We start from the raw sequence: 19,932 nt of genomic DNA on the forward strand, positions 1-19,932 counted from the left end.
TCCTGGGGACCATTTATCCCTTAGAGTCCTTCATGTTTCCTAGTTTCTTTGGTGAAGAGGATTATAGTCTGGTAATCCTTTGCTCTATGTCTAAAATTCATATATCAGTGAGTACATACCATGTTTGTCTTTTTGTGACTGGGTTACCTCACTCAGGATGGTTTCTTCTAGTTCCATCCATTTGCCTGCGAATTTCAAGATTTCATTGCTTTTTTCTGCTGAGTAGTACTCCATTGTATAGATGTACCACATTTTCTCAATCCATTCTTCAGTTGAGGGGCATCTAGGTTGCTTCCAAGTTCTGGCTATTACAAACAATGCTGCTATGGACATGGTTGAACATATGTCCTTGTTGTATGAACATGCACTATTTGGGTATATACCCAAGAGAGGAATGGCTGGATCTTGAGGTAGACTGATTCCCATTTTTCTAAGCAACCGCCATACTGATTTCCAGAGTGGTCTTACAAAGTTCGCACTCCCACCAGCAGTGGAGGACTATTCCTTTTTCTCCACATCCTCTCCAGCATAGGTTGTCATTGGTATTTTTTATTTTAGCCATTCTGACAGGTGTGAGGTGGTATCTCAGAGTTGTTTTGAGTTGCATTTCTCTGATGGCCAATGATTTTGAGCACTTTCTTAAGTGTCTTTCAGCCATTTCAGATTCCTCTGTTGAGAATTCTCTATTTAGTTCTGCACCCCACTTTTTAATTTCATTGTTTGGTGTTTTGGTGGCTAGCTTCTTGAGCTCCTTATATATTTTGGAAATCAGTCCTCTGTCAGATGTGGGATTGGTGAAGATCTTTTCCCATTCTGTGGGTGGTCGTTTTGTCCTACTGACTGTTTCCTTTGCCTTGCAGAAGCTTCTCAGTTTCAGGAGGTCCCATTTATTAATTGCAGAACTCAGTGTCTGTGCTACTGGCATAATGTTCAGGAAGCGGTCTCCTGTGCCAATTTGTTAAAGGGTAATTCCCACTTTCTCTTCCAGAAGATTCAGTGTGGCTGGATTTATGCTGAGATCTTTGATCCATTTGCACTTAAGTTTTGTGCATGGTGACAAGTATGGATCTATCTGCAATTTTCTGCATGTCCAAATCCAATTGTACCAGCACCATTTGTTGAAGATGCTATCTTTTTTCCATTGTATAGATTTAGCACCTTTGTCAAAAATAAGGTATTCGTAGGTGCGTGGGTCAATATCAGGGTTTTCAATTCGATTCCATTGGTCTATCTGTCTATTTTTGTGCCAATACCAAGCTGTTTTCAGAACTATGGCTCTATAGTAGAGCTTGAAGTTGGGGATGGTGATGCCTCCAGAAGATCCTTTATTGTAAAGAGTTGTTTTGGCTATCCTGGGCTTTTTATTTTTCCATATAAAGTTGAGTATTGTTCTTTCAATGTCTGTGAAAAACTGTGTTGGGATTTTGATGGGGATTGCATTGAATCTGTAGATTGCTTTTGGCAGGATTGCCATTTTTACTATGTTAATTCTACCTATCCAAGAGCAATGGGAGATCTTTCCATTTTCTGGTATCTTCTTTAATTTCTTTCTTTAAAGTCCCAAAGTTCTTATTGTACAGGACTTTCACTTTTTTGGTTAGTGTTACCCCAAGATATTTTATGTTGCTTGTGGATATTGTGAAAGGTGATGTTTCCCTGATTTCTTTCTCATTGTATTTATCATCTGTATACAGTTTGGCTACTGATTTTTTTGAGTTAATTTTGAGTTAATAAACACCTTGCTGAAGGTGTTTATCAGCTGTAGGAGTTCCCTGGTAGAGTTTTTCGGGTCACTAATGTAGACTATCATGTCATCTGTAAATAGTGAAAGTTTGACTTCATCCTTTCCAATTTGTATCCCTTTGATCCCCTTTTCTTGTCTTATTGCTATAGCCAGAACTTCAAGTACAATATTGAAGAGATATGAGAGAGTGGACAGCCTTGTCTTGTTCCTGATTTTAGAGGAAAGGCTTTGAGTTTCTCTCTGTTTAGTTTGATGTTGACTATTGGTTTGGTGTATATTGCGTTTATCATGTTTAGATATGTTCCTGTTATTCCTGTTCTCTCCAAGATCTTTATCATGAAGGGATGTTGGATTTTGTCAAAGGCTTTTTCAGTGTCTAGTGAGATGATCATGTGGTTTTTCTTTTTCAGTTTGTTTATATGATGGATTTTCGTATGTTGAACCATCCTTGCAACTCTGGGATGAAGCCTACTTGATCATGGTGGATGATTTTTCTGATATGTTCTTGGATTCAGTTGGCCAGTATTTTATTGAGTATTTTAGCATCGATGTTCATGAGGGATGTCGGTCTGTAGTTCTCTTTCTTAGTCATATCTTTGTGTGGCTTAGGTATCAAAGTGATTGTAGCCTCGTAGAAAGAGTTTGGCAATATCCCATCTGCTTCTATTGTGCGGAACAGTTTGAGGAGTACTGGAATTAGCTCTTGTTTGAATTTCTGGTAGAATTCTGCAGTGAAGCCATCTGGCCCTAGGCTTTTTTTTGGTTGGGAGGCTTTTGATGACTGCTTCTGTTTCATTAGTGGTTATAGGTCGATTTAAACTGTTTATCTGATCTTGGTTTAATTTTGGTAAGTGATATTTATCCAGAAAGCTGACCATTTCCTTTAGATTTTCCAATTTTGTGGAGTACAGGTTTTCAAAGTATGACCTGAAGATTCTCTGGATTTCCTCAGTGTTCGTTGTTATATCCCCCTTTTCATTTCTGATTTTGTTAATTAACATGCTCTCTCTCTGCCTTTTGGTTAGTTTGGCTAGAGGTTTGTCTATCTTATTGATCTTCTCAAAGAACCAACTCTTTGTTTCATTGATTCTTTGTATTGTTTTCCTAGTTTCTACTTTGCTGATTTCGGCTCTCAGGTTGATTATTTCCTGGCGTCTACTCCTCCTTGGTGTGTTTGCTTCTTTTTGCTCTAAAGCTTTCAGTTGTTCTGTCAATTCTCTAATGTGAGATAAATTTTTAAAAAAGATTTATTACACACACACACACACACACACTCACTGTTCTAACCACATGTATCCCTGCAGGCCAGGAGAGGGCACCAGATCTCATTATAGATGGTTGTGAGCCACCATGTGGTTGCTGGGAATTGAACTCAGAACTTCTGGAAGAGCATCTTAACCTCTGAGCCATCTCTCCAGCCCAGATTAATCACATAAAATCCCGAGGTCAGCAGTAGAAGGTATTCTACTTAGGCTCCTTCTAGCTGCCCACCCTTTCAGCACTACAGTGTGGCCCTAATGTCAAAGTCTAGAAAGATGAACATTTGGGATGGTGCAATAGGTGGATCAGTGGATAGGGGTGTGAATTGCCCTGAAAACTTGGTTACCTAAGTTTGACCCCTGGCTTTCCCAATGGAGAGAGAGAATAGGTTCCCAAGGGTTGTCTTCTGACCTCCATATGAATTCTCTTGCACATGCATGCTCATACTTATTCACACACCCATCATTACACATACACACAATAATATTTATTTATTCATTTAGATTTTTTTTGAGACAGGGTCTCTACATAATCCTGGGTGTCCTGGAACTTATTATGTAGACCAGTGTAGCCTGGAACTCACAGAGCTCTGCTTGCTTCTGCTCCACCCCCCAGTGCTCGGAATAAAGGTATGCAACTCCACGCCCAGCTCATATCAATATCTGTAAGAGATGAGCCTAAGCTGAAGAGATAGCCTATTGTTAAGAGTGTTTACTTTGGGAGCTGGAGAGATGGCTCAGAGGTTAAGAGCACTGACTGCTCTTCCAGAGGTCCTGAGTTCAATTCCCAGCAACCACATGGTGCTCACAACCATCTATAATGAGATCTGGTGCCCTCTTCCGGTGTGCAAGCATACATGCAGACAGAACACTGTATATATAATAAACAAATACTAAAAAAAAAAAAAAAAAAAAAAGAGTGTTTACTGCCCTTGCAGAGGGCCAGAATGAAGTTTACAGCACCCATGGCAGGCAGCTCAACTACCAGCCCTAGGGGGATCTAACACCTTTGGCTTCTGTGGGTCCTGGCACTTATATGTACACAATTTAAAGGCATGTGCCACTACACCTGGCCTGAGTTAGGTATACTTAAGCTGGGTTAAGAATAACCTATTTATGGCTGGTTAGATGGCTCAGAAGTTAAGAGCATTTGTGCCTACTGAGGGTTCAATTCTTGGTGGTTCACAACCATCCATAATTTCAGTTCTAGGGCATCAAGTGCCCTCTTTTACCTCTACAGGTACCATGCATGCACATGGTGAACATATATGTAGGCAAAATACACAAACATAAAATTAGTAGGTTGGGCATGGTGACATACATTCAATTCCAGCATTTGGAATGCAGAGGCAGGAGGCTCTCTGAATTTGAAGCCAGCCTGGTCTACATATGGAGTTCTAGGACAGCCAAGACTAATAGATAGTGCTCCCCAAAATGAACAAACAAGCAATAAATAAAATGGTATTTCTATCATGGAGTCAGTTGTGCTAAGGTCTGGGGGCCTATTAAGTTCTAGGGCCCTGTTACAAAGCCCCTACTGCTTTTTCAGAGGACCCCCCCCCAAGTTCAGTTCCCAGTATGTTGGGCAGCTTACAACTGCTTGTAACTCCAGCTCAAGGGAAATCTAATACTTCTGACTTCCATGGGCACTGCACTCAAGCAGATATACCCATATGTGCACACATACATATAACTAAAATAATAAAATGAAATCTTAAAAAAAATCTATTTGCAATTTCCATGAGATCAAATCCTGAGAGTTGTTGTTTATGAGAGACTGTACTTGCTTTGGATTTCATAAAAAAAAAGGTATAATGCTGAATTATTCTCAATAGCCAGAAATTGGGACCAACCTAGCCATCTATAAGTAGATAAAGAGAAAAAGAAGGCCCGGGCAGTAGTGTTACACGCTTTTATTCCCAGCACTCAGGAGGCAGAGGCCAGCCTGGTCTACAGAGTGAGTTCCAAGACAGCCAGGGCTACACTGAGGAACCCTGTCTGGAAAAATCAAAAAAGAAAAGAAAAGAAAAAAATATATAGTGGAATTTTTCATAGTCATAAATAAAAATTAAATAATGATGTTTAAGCTAGGCATAGTGGTGCTCACTTGTAATCTTAGCACTGGGAAAGAGATGCAGGATGATTAAGGCTACCCTGGGCTACATTTCAAAAACCAAAATAAGCAAACATGTCAACCAAAAAACCAAAACATGACCAAGGTGTTTGACCAGATACAAAGAAGTTTATATTTTACAATGATTGCCTTGATAACTTCAAAGTAAATTTTGTTATCCCTATTTTACAAATGAAGGAACCAGGACTCAGAATAGTTAAAGACTTAAATCTTACAGTCAGTAGGCAAAAGAAGGGCTGAAGATATAGCTCATTAGCATAGTACTTGCCTAGCATGCAAGAAGCTTGATCTCCAGCACTGACAAAACAGTAAATAAACAGTAGGAGCTAGGCATGAAGACAGGTCTCTGGTTTTGGTCCCTAAACATGAATAAAAGGATATAGAGGTGGACTTGGTACTTACTTGCCAACGTATAACTGATAAAGTTACCAGTAAGATTGCTCAGGGAGGGAAAAGAGAAGGGCAAATCTTGAAAATATGCTTGCTTTCAATGGTTGAGGAAATTCGGCCAGTAAAGTGAAGTTTGTACAGACAGGAAATGACCCCAGCGGGTAGAATACTGTGGAAGCCAACAAAGCAGATTCATGGAAACCTTGGAAAGGGGGTAATACTCAACAGGTATAGATGGGAGAAGACTCACTGTCAAATAACCATGCTGTCATTTGATACAGTAGGCCCTAATGATATTTGGTTGTGGTTCTTAGTCACTTTTCTATTGCTTTGAAGAGACACCATGACCAAGGCAGCTATTGTAAACGACAGCAACAATTGGGACTTGCTTACAGAATCATAATGGCAGAGAGAATGGTGACTGGCAGTGTGGTGCCAGAGAAGTAGCCAAGGGCTACATCCTGATTACAAGCAGAGAGAAACTGGGTCTGGTGTGAACTTTTGAACCTTCAAAGCCACACCTTCTGATTCTTCTAATCCTTTCAAACAGTGCTACTCCCTGGTGACTAAGCATTCAAATATACGAGCCTACGGGGACCATTCTTAGTCAAACCACCACAGTTAGTTACCAAGCACCTGAGGAATGAAATTTTATTTCATAACATTTTAATCAGCTACATGTTGCTAACGGGTTGGACAGCATAGGTAGGTATAAAGGTTTGGCTGGGTGTGGACTAAAAGTTGTTGAATTGGCAATGGTTTTTGTTTTTGTAGACAGGGTTTCTCAGTGTAGTCCTGGCTGTCCTGGAACTTGTTCTGTAGGCCAGGCTGGCCTCAACTCAGAGACCTGCCTGTCTCTGGAGTTTGTTTGGAGTAAAAGCTGGCACCACCATACCCAGCTCATTAATGACCTTTAAAATTTTTTTTTCAAGATTTTGTTTTTGATTATTTTTGTGTGTGTGCACATGTAAGTACAGGTGCCTAATGGAGGCCAGAAGAGAATGTCAAATCTCCTAATCTAGCCTGTAAGGCACCCAACATGGGTCTCTGGGAGAGCAGTATGGGCTTTTAAGCTCTGAGCTATCTTACTAGCTCTTATTTTTTTTTTTTTAAAGAGTTTGTTTTTATTTCTGTGTGTGTGCACATGCACATCCATGTTGCTTCCCACAGAGGCCAGAAGAGGGCATTCGATTGAGTTATATGTACTTCTAAGCTGACTATTGTAGGTAGGAGCTGAATTCTGGTTTTCTATAAAGCAGGAAGTGCTCTTAACTCCTGAGCCATCTCTCCTGGCTTTATGAACCTTTCTTATTGTTCTGTGTGATGTACTCTACCTTCCTTTGAAGACTTGTACCTTTACAGGCTGTAGGAGAGCTGCTAAAGAGCCACTGGGGACATGTCAGACAGGACAGCATGATCCCAATTTACTTTCTCTTTTAAAAGCAAGCAGACTTTTCTTAGAAATTTCTAGCAAACCTCTCCTTGTATATCAAATTGGCCAAAATGCCGGGCGGTGGTGGCGCATGCCTTTAGTCCCAGCACTCGGGAGGCAGAGGCAGGTGGATCTCTGTGAGTTCGAGACCAGCCTGGTCTACAAGAGCTAGTTCCAGGTCAGCCTCCAAAGCCACAGAGAAACCCTGTCTCGAAAAACAAACAAACAAACAAATAAACAAAAAAATTGGCCAAAATACTTAAAGGGGCTTAAGTTCCTCTCAAGCCAGATAGGTTCACTTGAAGGCAGGTCTGTTTCTATACTGCACCACTGCCCCTGTTCTGAAGGAAGGAAGAATGGATGTTGGGAAGTCTACTTCATTGTTCATCTCTGTTCATGGTTGGGGTGAGATTGTTGTGTGTTTAGGTGTTGAACTCCCAATCCTACCTATATTTCCCAAGTGCTGGGATTATGGGCATGTATCACCATTCCGATACATTTCCAGTTGAATTTGATTTGGCAGATATAGTGGGAAAGGTTCAGGCTTGCCTGTGAAGGTTGGAGAGAATCATGTGGGTTAAGAAAGGGGGTATGGCTAGGAGAATAAAGTGGTCTACTTTGTGGAGGGTCCCATGTATCATAAGGAAATACAGGCTGTGCTTTTAGTGTGGGTCAGTTCTGAAAATGAAGGTGGTTTGGCCACACTTTAGCTATCTTATCTCTAGAGACTTAAGCACATTTTCCCAGGCTTGTGGGACAGCTCCACTCTTGGAATGTTTAGTAAGGGCAGTGACACCTAATGCCTTTACTAAGTAGTGCAAGATTATTTCATTTCCAGTTAGTGGGCATGAAATGGGAACTTGTAAATAGTACCTTGAATTTAAACTTTTTTGTGTGTGTGCAAATGGGGGCTATTAAGAGGGTTTCACTTTATAGCTCAGGCGTCTAACTCATGATGATTCTCCTGCCTAACTATCTTGAATTCTAGAATTAGAAATGAGCTAACCACGTCTGGCTGAATTTCATCCTTTTATGTTGACTTTCATGGCACACATTTGGAGACTAAAACATGTTTAGGGTCAAATTATGGGACCAGAGCCAGGTACTGTCTTGCTAGCTATGAGTCCTTCAGTGGTAAGTAGGTTTTTGTTTGGTTTTTAGAACATTGCTATTTTTCCCTCCCTATCACCTCTCCTTTCACCCTTCTCTGACTTACAGGTTTTTAAGCCAATGGCTGATGCTGCTGTGAAGATTGTGGAGAAAAATGGCTTCAGTGATAAGATTAAAGTTATTAACAAACATTCCACTGAGGTGACGGTTGGACCAGGTGAGAGCTTTACCTCCTGTGTGAGAAGCTGTGTGTGAAAAGTAGAGCTAATGAAATGTCACAGCAGTCACACACAGGGAAGAAACGTTTTGCTTTTAGCAAATTTAAGGTAGTAAGAAAAGTTTTTATAGTCAGGTGTTTGAAACTTAGAACATTCTACATGCTCTTTGAAACTTGAAGAGCACAGTTAAAACATTTGGGGAAGGGGAAGAAGGACAAGCTTTTCTTTATGGCCATTACTAATTTTTAAGATGTAGCATTTTAGGATTGAAGGATCTACTTAAACTTAGTATTTTATAAGTTTAATTTTGTCATTATCATCATCAGGCTCTAATACAGTCCAGGGTGATCTTGAATTCATTTGTAGCTGAAGTTGGCCTTGGTCCTCCTGGGTACTGAAATTACGACAGATTAACAGATCACCATACCTGGATTTTTTTTTTTTCCTCACATTAAAAAAAAATTACTTTGGGGATGGGGATGTAGCCACTGGTTGAGTACTTGGGTGCCTAAGTTCAGGATTTGATCCCTGAGATCCTAAAGCTAGGTATGGGTAATCCCAAGCATTTGGGAAGATGAGGTAGAAGGAAAGTCATGGATTTCAAGTCAGTCTGGACTACATAGCAATACCTCTTTTTTGTTGTTGTTTTGTTTTTCAAAACAGGGTTTCTCTGTGTAACAGCCCTGGCTGTCCTGGAACTCACTTTGTAGGCCAGGCTGGCCTGGAACTCTTAAAGATCTGCCTGCCTCTGCCTCCCTAGTGCTGGAATTAAAGGTGTGCGCCACCACCGCCCAACATTAGTCCCCCATCTTAAAGGTGACTTGCTGAGGTGTTTGTTTTATTGAAACAGAGTCTCTTTATGTAGCCCAGGCTAGCTTAAGACACACTGGCCTCCTGCTTCTGCCTCCCAGGTGATGGGGCTACAGGTGTGCACTGCCATATCCTATCCCAAGTGGCCTCCTATTGCCAAATCAGATGTCTTCTCTGTTTCCCCCTCTTTAGATGCCACAGTGTGGTGCTTATTCATTCCATCTTTCCTGAAACTCTTTCCAGTTCCCAGTGATGTTTCCTAATTTTGGTTCTCCTTTTTCACTTTTTTTTTGTTTTGTTTTGTTTTGTTTTTGTTTTTGTTTTTTTTGTTTTTTTTTTTGAGAAAGGCTCTGCTCTGTAGCCTGGGTAGCCTGGTACTTACCACGTATGGCTTGTTGAATGTTAGGATTAGAGTGGCATTTAGAGAGGGGGAAAGAGAGAAGACTTCCTCTTGGAAATGGGGAGGTCATTTATGGTAGGATATGGCAGTGCACACCTGTTACCATCGTTACTTTATCACTTTCTTTCTAATTCCAAATGTGGAGTTCCCTAAGGGTCTGTTCTGAGGCCTTAAAATTAGTATCTATGTTTGGAGCCTGTTCCTCAGATGGATTACCCTGAGTATGTGTGGCAACAGTTGTTCAATTATCCATTGCATTCATGTGATAAATTAGGACACACCTGGTATAATTAGCCTTTCTTTAGGCTCTTCTACACCACTCCCTCATAAATTCACACTCACTTGATGAATACCAAGTGCTAAGAAGTATTTATTAAAATTCACTGGGTCATAAAGCTTTGTTTTTATTTTAATGAACAGACTTGGTTGGTAAATCATTTTAAGGTAAATCATCACCTTAAAATTTATTTAGGAGGTAGAATTGTCCAGGTTTGATGATGATTGACAGGGAAGCATCAAGAATTCAGTTAGTGTTTGTTGACTCTTACTGGTTGTAAGGCATTGTTCTAGTCATTGAGGTATGGTGACTAGGGCAGTCCTAGACCTGACAAATGATGCTCTTTCTGTGCAGTGTGATGGGGCTGTTCACTAAGGCAGAAGCTATCGAGTGTGTGGTAGTGGGGAGAGGTCAAGGTGGAATAGTGTGTTCCAGCCGGAATTTAACATATTAAAGAGAATGGACAGTTTCTAATTCAGGTGATGGAGTTTGCTCTTAACTTCCATTTGCTTATACTTAGCTTCCACTTTACTAGATGTATAAGTAAAATGGGCACATTGAGCCCGTGTATGTGTCATAGGAAATGTACTTTTCTAATCTTTGTTCTGTCCCTTGTTTTACAGTTGAGGTGACTAGCTTGATGTTTAGAGCTCAGACCTCCAGGCTAGAAAGTGGTCTATAGGACTCCAGGCTCAATCATTTTACTGCTCTCAACCTCTCTAAACCACTTTAATGTGTCTCTTTTTCAGTGTCAGCTATGAAATTTGTCCTCTGTAAAGGGAAGATGAGTGGGCTTTGTCTAATGTAATTCATGAGCCATTAGAAATGTTTACAGTTAATTCTCCATGATAAATAACTCTTTCCAAGGTCTATTGGCTCGTTAAAAATTATAATTGTAGCAGTAATGTTATGTTTTAGAGGTTTAGAAAACAGTTGGCAAAAGAATGCTTCAAAACCCAGAAGAGGGTGTCAGATCTCCTGGAGCCAGAGTTAACAGGGGTTCTGAGTTGCCTGATATGGATGCTGAGAACTGAGCTTTGGTCTCTGCAAGAGCAGCACATGCTATTACCACTGAGTCATTTCTCTAGCCCCTACTTTTTTTTTTCAAGACAGGGTTTCTATGTGGCTTTGTGGGCTGTCCTGGAACTAGCTCTTGTAGACCAGGCTGGTCTCGAACTCACCTGCCTCTGCCTCCCGAGTGCTGGGATTAAAGGCGTGGGCCATCACCATCCAGCTAGCCCCTACTTTTTGATGTGGTATCTTCAACATATTTGTCATGAATATATTTCCTAGTCTATTGCATATTTTCAGATGGTGACTTGCCATGTCGTGCTAACATCCTGGTCACAGAGCTGTTTGACACGGAACTGATTGGGGAGGGGGCACTGCCCTCTTATGAGCATGCGCATAGACATCTTGTGCAGGTGAGTGGCTCAGAGCCTTTGGGGTGTTATGATTGGAGCTGTTGTACACAGTCACTGCTACACCATGCTCTGTACAGCCCTTCAGAATTTATCCCTATGCCTGGGCCTCCCTTCAATTCCTGACAGGCATCTAGATCCGGTGGCATTTCTGGGTTTTCAGGGCCTGGTGATGGATGAAGAATAAAAGGATGAATGAGGTAGGAGGTCAAGGAGGTAGAACAGCCAGGTATGTGAGGGGGACCCTGCAGGTATTCATGCAGGTAGTGATCTGTGAAGAAATGGGAGTGCTTCTGCCTTACTCAGTAACTTCACACTCAAATGAAAACAAGTTCTCTTCATCCTGTTTTCTTTAGGGGAACTGGAGCCCTTTGGACAAGGTGCAAATCAGTAGAGGATATAGGCACTGAGCCTGCAGAAGTGAGCAGCTGCTGTCCACAAGTTTGCCAGCTTGTGGTCTTGTCTGCTCTCACACAAGAATAGACAACTACCCTTACAAAAGTAGATGCCTCTCTTGTGTGATCCATGCTCACCTGGGGCAACTGGGCATTTTTCTGAGGGTTATGTTTGTATGGAGATTCCACCATAGGCCAATTTCTGTTCTTTGTTTAAACTTGAGAGGGCAAGCAGTAGATGTGCTGTCTTACATCTGTTACATATATGACACTGCCAGTAATTCTGTGCCATTTGAGGATTGGCTTCCTCTCTAGGATTTGCTGAACCCTATCCAACTCATTCTTCCATCTGTGATCAGGGAGCATCTTAACCAAGGACAATAATGTCTGGTGACATGATGTGCCTTTTTAAAATTATGCATAATGATAGGTTTTATTATAACATCGTATACATGTACATATGTATCTCATATTTGTGCCCTCATTACCCTCTCTTGTCCCTTCACCCTTCTGGGTTTTCTTATTTTTTATTTTTTACTTTCCAATCCCAGTTTCCCTCCTTCCTCTTTTCACACTCTCCCCTCCTTCAGTTTTTTTTTTTTTTTAAGATTTTATTTATTATGTACACAACATTCTGCTTCCATGTATATCTGCACACCAGAAGAGGGGACCAGATCTCATAACGGATGGTTGTGAGCCACCATGTGGTTGCTGGGAATTGAACTCAGGACCTCTGGAAGAACAGTCGGTGCTCTTAACCTCTGAGCCATTTCTCCAGCCCAGTTTTTTTTTTATTTTATATACCAATTCCCTCTCCTCCTTTAGCTCCCACCCTCCCCCATCCGTTCCTCAGAGAGGGTGCGACCTCCTATGGGGATTCAACAAAATCTGTCAAATCACATTGAGGCAGGATGAAAGCCCTCCCCCCTGTATCTAGGCTGAGCAAGGTATCCCTCCATAGGGAATGGGCGCCCAAAAGCCAGTTCATGCACTAGGGATAAATCCTGGTCCCAGTGCCAATGGCCCCATAAACTGCCCAAGCCACATAACAGTCACCCACATTCAGAGGGTCTAGTTTGGTCCTATGCAGGTTCCCCAGCTGTCAGTCTGGTGTCAGTGAGCTCCCACTAGCTCCAGTCAGCTGTTTCTATGGGTTTTCCCATCATGGTCTTGACCCCTTTGCTCATATTATCACTCCTCCCTCTCTTTGACTGGATTCTGGGAGCTAGGCCTAGTGCTTAGCTGTGGATCTCTGCATCTGCTCCCATCGGTTACTGGATGAAGGTTCTATGATAACAATTAAGGTTATCATCAATCTGATTACAAGGATAGGCCAGTTTAGGCACCCTCTCCACTGTTTCTTAGAGTCTTAGCTGGGGTCATCCTTGTGGATTCTTGTTTCTTTCTGGGTCTGGGTTACCTCACTCAGGACTAATCCATATTTTTAAATCTACATTCAATAGCATGGCTTTGATAACCTCATCTCTCTGTAGTGCCCATCCTCTTTTCTTTGTGCTGGCTGGGCAACTCCACCTTTCTTCCCAGAGTACTGTCTGTTCCTGGAACTCTCACCTGGCCTCTTCCTGCCTAACTATTGGCCATTCAGCTCTTTATTAAACCAATCAGAAGGTGCCTTGGCCAAAAACACAACTTCACAGTGTAAACAAATATTCTGTCTGCAACAAATATTAAAGCCTTTGACAAGTATGAGTCATTGTAGATCAGGTACCTGACTTACTGTTATTGTTGTTGGTTTGTTTTGATATAAACTTAGGAAAATTGTGAAGCAGTGCCTCACAAAGCAACTGTCTATGCCCAGCTGGTGGAGTCCAGAAGGATGTGGTCATGGAACAAGCTGTTTCCTGTCCATGTTCAGACCAGTCTTGGAGAGCAGGTTATCGTCCCTCCCTCAGAACTGGAGAGGTGTCCTGGTGCACCTTCAGTCTATGACATTCAGCTGAATCAGGTGCCATCTACTGACTTCACTGCCCTCAGTGATGTACTACCAATGTTCAGGTACCATGGGACTTCCTGGGTGGCACTGCTTTGAGACATTTAATCAGATTTCTTCTTTTGTGGAATGGAAATCTAGCTGAATCTCTCCACATCAGTACCATTGTTGATCAGGTCTCTGTAGAAGTTTAACAGTGGAGTGTGTGAATTAAACTGTGCTCCAGCTTCTGAATATTATTCCACAGTGTGGACTTCAGCAAGCAAGTCAGTAGCTCAGCAGCCTGCCATAGCAAGCAGTTTGTACCTCTGGCATCTGGCCAAGCACAGGTGGTTCTGTCCTGGTGGGACATTGAAATGGACCCTGAGGGGAAGATCACATGTACCATGGCACCCTTTTGGGCACAGACAAACCCACAGGAGCTTCAGGTAAGAGGCAGGAGCTAAGCACATTTCATGTAAGTCAAGAAACTTATTTTTCTTTCTTTTTACCTCTAGATTACTTTATCAGTTAAAGGCAAAGAAGGAGTTTTCTTTTGGGAAAACACACATGGACACACACAAGCACAAGGGACTGGGGATGTGGCTCAGTGATAGAGCACTTTCCTAGCATGAGTCCCTATACTATACCCCCAGCACTACAAAGAAACATGATAATAACCAATAAAAACTAGAAAGCATACCAGGCAGTGGTGGTGCACACCTTTAATCCCAGCACTCAGAGGCAGAGGCAGGAGGATGAGAAACCCTGTCTAAAAAAAAGCAAGCAAGCAAGCAAACAGAAGCAGAGCCTCCAGTGTGTAGGTAGACCTCTCCTCTCTGGGTGAGTTCATGATTGACACCAGTGGCCAGTGAGCAACAGAAGTCTTTTTTTGGGGTGGGTGGGTGGGTTCGATACAGGGTTTCTCTGTGGCTTTGGAGGCTGTCTTGGAACTTGCTCTGTAGACCAGGCTAGTCTCGAACTCACAGAGATCCACCTGCCTCTGCCTCCTGAGTGCTGGGACTAAAAGTGTGTGCCACCACCACTGCCCGGTGAGCATCAGAAGTCTTAATGGATTATTAATTCTGCTATTCTCTTTTGTCCTGGCATAACCCTTTACTTCACAACCTTCTGCCATAAGTAATCCAGAGGGCTTAGGTCAACTTGGAATAGAGAACTACAACTTCACTTCCTTTGGTTCAAAATCCACCTTTTCCAGCTCAGGGAAAATGAGCAGAGGAATGTGAACTACAACATGCAAATATAGATCACTATTCAGCATATGATAAGTTTTTACCTTTAAACTGCTATGAAATAAAAACATATATGAACTGCAATGAAATACTATCTTCATTAGTAAATAAAATTCAGAAAGTTTGGTGACACACTGTTGGTAAAGCTTGACTGTAAACTGTTCACTCATGGAACACAGCATAATAGCTCAGTCCAACATGATAGAAAGTGATAGATGTTGGAGCCCTGGGCACTTTTGCTTAAATCACAGATGCAGAGTGACTCACATGTAGGATAATCATATCTTTAATAGAAAAAGAACAACAGAAAGGCCACTTGTAAGGACTCAAGACATCTTGTGTCTTTCAGTGAACAAAGTAGCTCCATTGCAGAGTGGTCAGTGTATATGTATTTATTAATATTAGTATTGTTTTCTTAGAGTCTGAGGGTTAGAGCAGTGGTTCTCAACGCTCAGTGTTTCTGATGCTGTGACCCCCTTAATACAGTTCTTCATTTGTGGTGACCCCCCAGTCATAAAATTGTTTTCATTGCTACTTCATAACTAATTTTGCTACTGTTCTGAATTGTAATGTAAATATCTGATATGCAGATGGTCTTAGGTGTGGGTCAGTCAGTGCATGCCAACTTCCCTCTGCAATCTTGATTCTCATGGGTTGAGATTTCAAAAATGGAATATTAATACATTTTAGTTGCATGTCTTTAGAGTGCTACAGTGTCTGTTTCTCCTTGAACCTACACATAAATATACCAGGGAACTGTAGGAATGCCCAGAGTGCAGGCTCTTGTGTCCAGGAAGTGGAAGGGTATGTGTGGATCCCAGGTCTTCTCAGAGTGCATCCTGTGCCCCATCTAGACCACTGATGACTTTTATAGTATTAGGAATTTGAAGGCTAAAGGAATCTCCCTGATGAACTCACAAAACCACTTTGATCCCATTTAGCCTGCCTTACTTGGGACAGAGGTTCTGTCACTGGCTCTTTAGCATCAGAACTCAGAAGTCTCCTTGTATAGGGCTTATGGGAGGGGCAGATGTTAGGGAAGCACCCCAGAGCACTGGTATTCCTCCAGTACAGGAAGGAATAACAGGGACAACATAACCTGTTTATCCTTTGTTACTGTATATGTGGCCTTTGGACTTTTACTTTTTATTAGCCTTTATATTTGAATAAACATCTTCAGTACCTGCCTTTTTGATAAATTCAGGACCAAGTGAGTGAGCTATGTCCCAGCAAGTAGAACAAGCTTTTTCTTCATTTGCCTATATGCTATTGGAGTCTGACAAAAGCCTAGTTTCCTTGGTTCCTGGAAATAGCAATAAACAGGTGATCATCCCATCAGAGTTGAACCAGGTTTTTTCTTTCGTTCTTTCTTTCTTTCTTTCCTTTTTTTTTTTTTTTTTTTTTTTTTTTTGAGAAGTTCTTGCTATATAGCAAGGTGGCCCAAACTCCTAAGGTAACCAGGCTGGCCTCAAACTCATGATCCTCCTTCCTCATCTTCCTCAGTGTTGGAATTACAGGCTTTTGCTTTTTTTTTTTTTTTTTTGAGACAGAGTTTCTCTGTGTAACAACAGCCCTGGCAGTCTTGGAACTTGCTCTGTAGACCAGGTTGGCCTCTAACTCACAAGAGATCCACCTGCCTCTGCCTCTCGAGTGCTGGGATTAAAGGCATATGCCACCACCACCACCACTCAGCCACATTTAACTCAGGCACCAACTTTTTAGGATACTTATTCTTCCTAATTTTTTCAAATTCTATCACCTTATCTTCTAAAAAACAAGACGTATTGTAGGTTATATAAGAATAACATGAAAAAGAAAAAAAAAATGCTGGGTGTGGTGGTGCAGGCCTTTAATCCCAGCACTTAGGAGGCAAAGGCAGAGGAATCCCTGAGTTCAAGGCCAGCCCAGTCTACAGTGTGAGTGCCAGGACAGGCTCCAAAGATACACAGAGAAACCCTGTCTTGAAAAAACAAAACAAAACAAAACAAACCCCCCCAAAACAAACAAAAAACCCAAGAATTGGCAGGGGGTGAGGGGAGTGGGGGTGTTTGGGAGGGGAGGAGGGGACATGGTGGCATAGGATTTTAATCCCAGTACTTACGAGATAGAGGCAGGTGGACTTTGTGGTTTTTTTTTTTTTTTTTTTTTATTGTTGCCTTTTAATCTATGGCTTTTCTATTCAGCAACTAACTACTGTAACTGTACTGTACTGTAACTACTGTGTACTGTACTGTAACTACTGTGTACTGCACTGTACTGTAACGTACCTGTAACTACTGCGTCTAGGCCACAAGAGCCAAAGCCTGTGAGAATTTTGTTCCCTCAGGCATCCACTCCTTCAAAGCTACTAAGGAAACTTATTTAAACCTCTGTCCCACTAAAGAACTCAAGATTTAAAGGTTGAAGTAGAATCCTGCTTCCCAAAGGGGCTGAATAGCAAACAGCTCACCACCTCCTGTTTCCCAATAAGTCCTCTTTTTCTCAACCCTCCTTATAAACCCTTCTCCATCTGACTCCTCCCTACAACTTCCTATCAGCTGGTTGCTGACCCAATTTCCGTACCGCAGGTGAATTCTATTTAATCAAACACATCTTTGCATCATTAAACAAAACTTCCAGTGCATAAGCAAAAGTAACACACCTTTAAATAATATTCTACAACACCTGTGAGTTCAAGGCCTCCAGGTTTACATAATAAGTTCCAGGCTAGCCAGGGTTATAAAAGTAAGACCCTGAATCAAAAAAAAGAAAAGAAAAAAAAAATAATGTACTTCCTTTGGTGAAATGAAGGTGTTTAAAATTTACATTAGACCCTATCACCCAAAATTAACTATCTTTCTTGTGTATCTTTCCAAATAGAAGTTGTAATTTATATTTAACCTTTTGTTGTTGGTGGTTGTATTTTTCTGCTGTCTCATGGTCTTTGTCATTTTTCATGTCTTTTGAGTATTCTTCATAAATTTTTAACCTATTTCTGAGCTGGGCATTTGTGTTGGTTCTTGGTTTTTGTTAGTATAAATCTTTTATATACATATTTATGTGACTATAGCTTCTTTATCTTTTCTTTTTCTTATTTTCCTTATATGTAGGATTTTTAGTAAGGATTATCATAATTAAAGGTTACTTTGGGCTCAAGTGAGCTCAGTAATAGAGTAGTTGCCTAACATAATGTTCTGGATTTTCATTTGTTGTTTTGTTTTTAGAGACAGGGTTTCTCTGTGTACCTTTGGAGTCTTTCCTGGCACTCACTCTGTAGACCAGGCTGGCCTCCATCTCAAAGAGATCCGCCTGCCTCTGCCTCTTGAGTACTGGGATTAAAAGCGTGTGCCACCACTGCCTGGCAAAGATCTGGATTTTTAATCCCCAGTCAGAATCACTGTAATTCATGTTTCACAATTTAGAATATTTTAGTTCTTAAAACAAAACAAAACAAGGAGGCTGGAAAGGTGGTTCAGAGATTAAGAGCATTGACTGCTTTTCCAGAGGTCGTGAGTTCAATTCCCAGAAACCACATGCTGGCTCACAACCATATGTAATGAGATCTGGTGCCCTCTTCTGGCATGCAGACATAGCATACATGTAGGCAGAACACTGTATACATAATAAATAAATACATCTTTAAAAAAAGCCAAAAACCAACAACTCCATTTAATTCAAGGAAGTAAGCCAAACAACCTTTCTCTGTTATTTTAAACTTTCAGGTGTGTGTGTACAATGTGGTCTGTGTATGAGTTATGGTGTATGTAGTGTATGTATTTGTTAGTATTGGTGTTTGCTTATGTACCTGTAGGTGGGCCTGTGCATGTATGTATGGAGGCCAGAGTCACCATCCACCTAAGTTTTTTAGACAGGGTTTCTCCCTGAACCTGAAACTCATTGATTTGGCTAGACCACTCAGGGATGCATCTGTCTTTGCCCCCACTCTCCCGTCCCCTGGTTATAGACACCTAGCTTTTCAGCTTTTTACATGGGTGCTGGGATTTGGACTCAGGTCCTCATGCCATGCAGCAGTCACTTTACTGATTAAGTCATCTTCCCTGACCCCTATTTTCCCAACTTTTGTTTTGAAAAATTGTAGAATCACAGAGTAAGTGAAAATGGTCACTGGTGGTGCCTTTACTTCAATTTACTAATTGTTAATATTTCCCACACTTGCTGTATCTCTTATTTTTTCTCTCACTGCACACACAATTTCTGCTTAGTCATTTGACAGTAAGTTACAAACATCTAACTCTTGACTCCTTGATACTTTAAGAATAAAACAGTTTCCTCATAAGCAAAATACCATCATCACATCTAAGAAAATTAACAGTATACTATTCCATAACATCTAACATGGTTCAAAATAAAATTTCTTGTCCCCAAATGTCTTTGATAGCTTTTGCTTTCCTAATCTAGGATCCAGTTAAATATTATGTATTATATTTGACCTTTCTGTGTTTTGATGCCACTTAAAACAAAAGGAAATTCTGTATATATATATTAAAGCCTTGGAATATGCCCCAAGAGGCTCTTAGAGCAGAATTTCCCCCCAGGCCACCAGGTCAGCCTTAGTTGTGAACCAGAGAATTTTTCCTTCTAATGGAAGATGGCTCATAGTCCAATAGATGTAGGAAAGAACATTGTCGCTATGCTGGCTAGTTTTATGTCAACTTGTCACAGGCCAGAGTCAAACTCAGAGATCCATCTGCCTTTGCCTCCCGAGTACTAGGATTAAAGGTGTGAGGAGAGAGCAGAGCCTGCAATTGTCCCTTCTTAAGCTACCTCAGAAGATCACTGCCCCCGATAATGTCTTCTAAAGTTAGCAGGTTTCCAGAAAGCTTTTTTGGGACACTGGCTTCTCTGATTAGAATTTTTTTCTTTATCTTTAGGGCTATAATAAGCACATATAGTCTATACAACTAATATTTGACTTTGGGCCTTTGGATCGGAAGCATTATTGTCACAGCTTAGTGAAACCTGGTTCTCCTCCTCATTTCAGTGGCGGGACCACTGGATGCAGTGTGTATACTTCTTGCCACAGGAGGAGCCCGTTGTTCAGGGCTCACCCCGATGCCTGGTAGCCCACCATGACGACTACTGTGTGTGGTACAGCCTTCAGAGGACCAGGTATGCAAGTTTGTTGGGGTGGAGGACCAGCCCTCAGAGACTGCATTGAT

General features: G+C 41.3%; 1 protein-coding gene across 12 annotated transcripts in view; it reads left to right on the plus strand.

Annotated features, from left to right (window-relative positions):
• The window catches only part of Prmt7 (protein arginine methyltransferase 7), a 62,721-nt gene that overhangs the window by 15,369 nt on the left and 27,420 nt on the right, over nt 1–19,932 (plus strand). For 8 of the 12 annotated variants that reach the window (XR_004769275.1, XR_004769276.1, XR_003483412.2 and 5 more), the window contains exons 5-9: nt 8,178–8,286; nt 11,086–11,198; nt 13,365–13,606; nt 13,789–13,969; nt 19,755–19,882. Coding sequence is in view for 8 of the 12 variants with exons in the window: in XM_027405909.2 (XP_027261710.1) it covers nt 8,178–8,286; nt 11,086–11,198; nt 13,365–13,606; nt 13,789–13,969; nt 19,755–19,882 (773 nt within the window). In the remaining 4 variants the exon portion in view is untranslated. Of the gene's footprint in view, nt 1–3,523; nt 3,634–7,947; nt 8,094–8,177; nt 8,287–11,085; nt 11,199–13,364; nt 13,607–13,788; nt 13,970–19,754; nt 19,883–19,932 lie in introns of all 12 variants that reach the window. The other 4 variants (XM_035442651.1, XM_035442652.1, XM_027405915.2 and 1 more) reach the window with 4 other exon arrangements.

The sequence above is a fragment of the Cricetulus griseus genome, chromosome 3, assembly GCF_003668045.3.
Source record: "Cricetulus griseus strain 17A/GY chromosome 3, alternate assembly CriGri-PICRH-1.0, whole genome shotgun sequence".
Classification (NCBI taxonomy): Eukaryota; Metazoa; Chordata; class Mammalia; order Rodentia; family Cricetidae; genus Cricetulus; species Cricetulus griseus.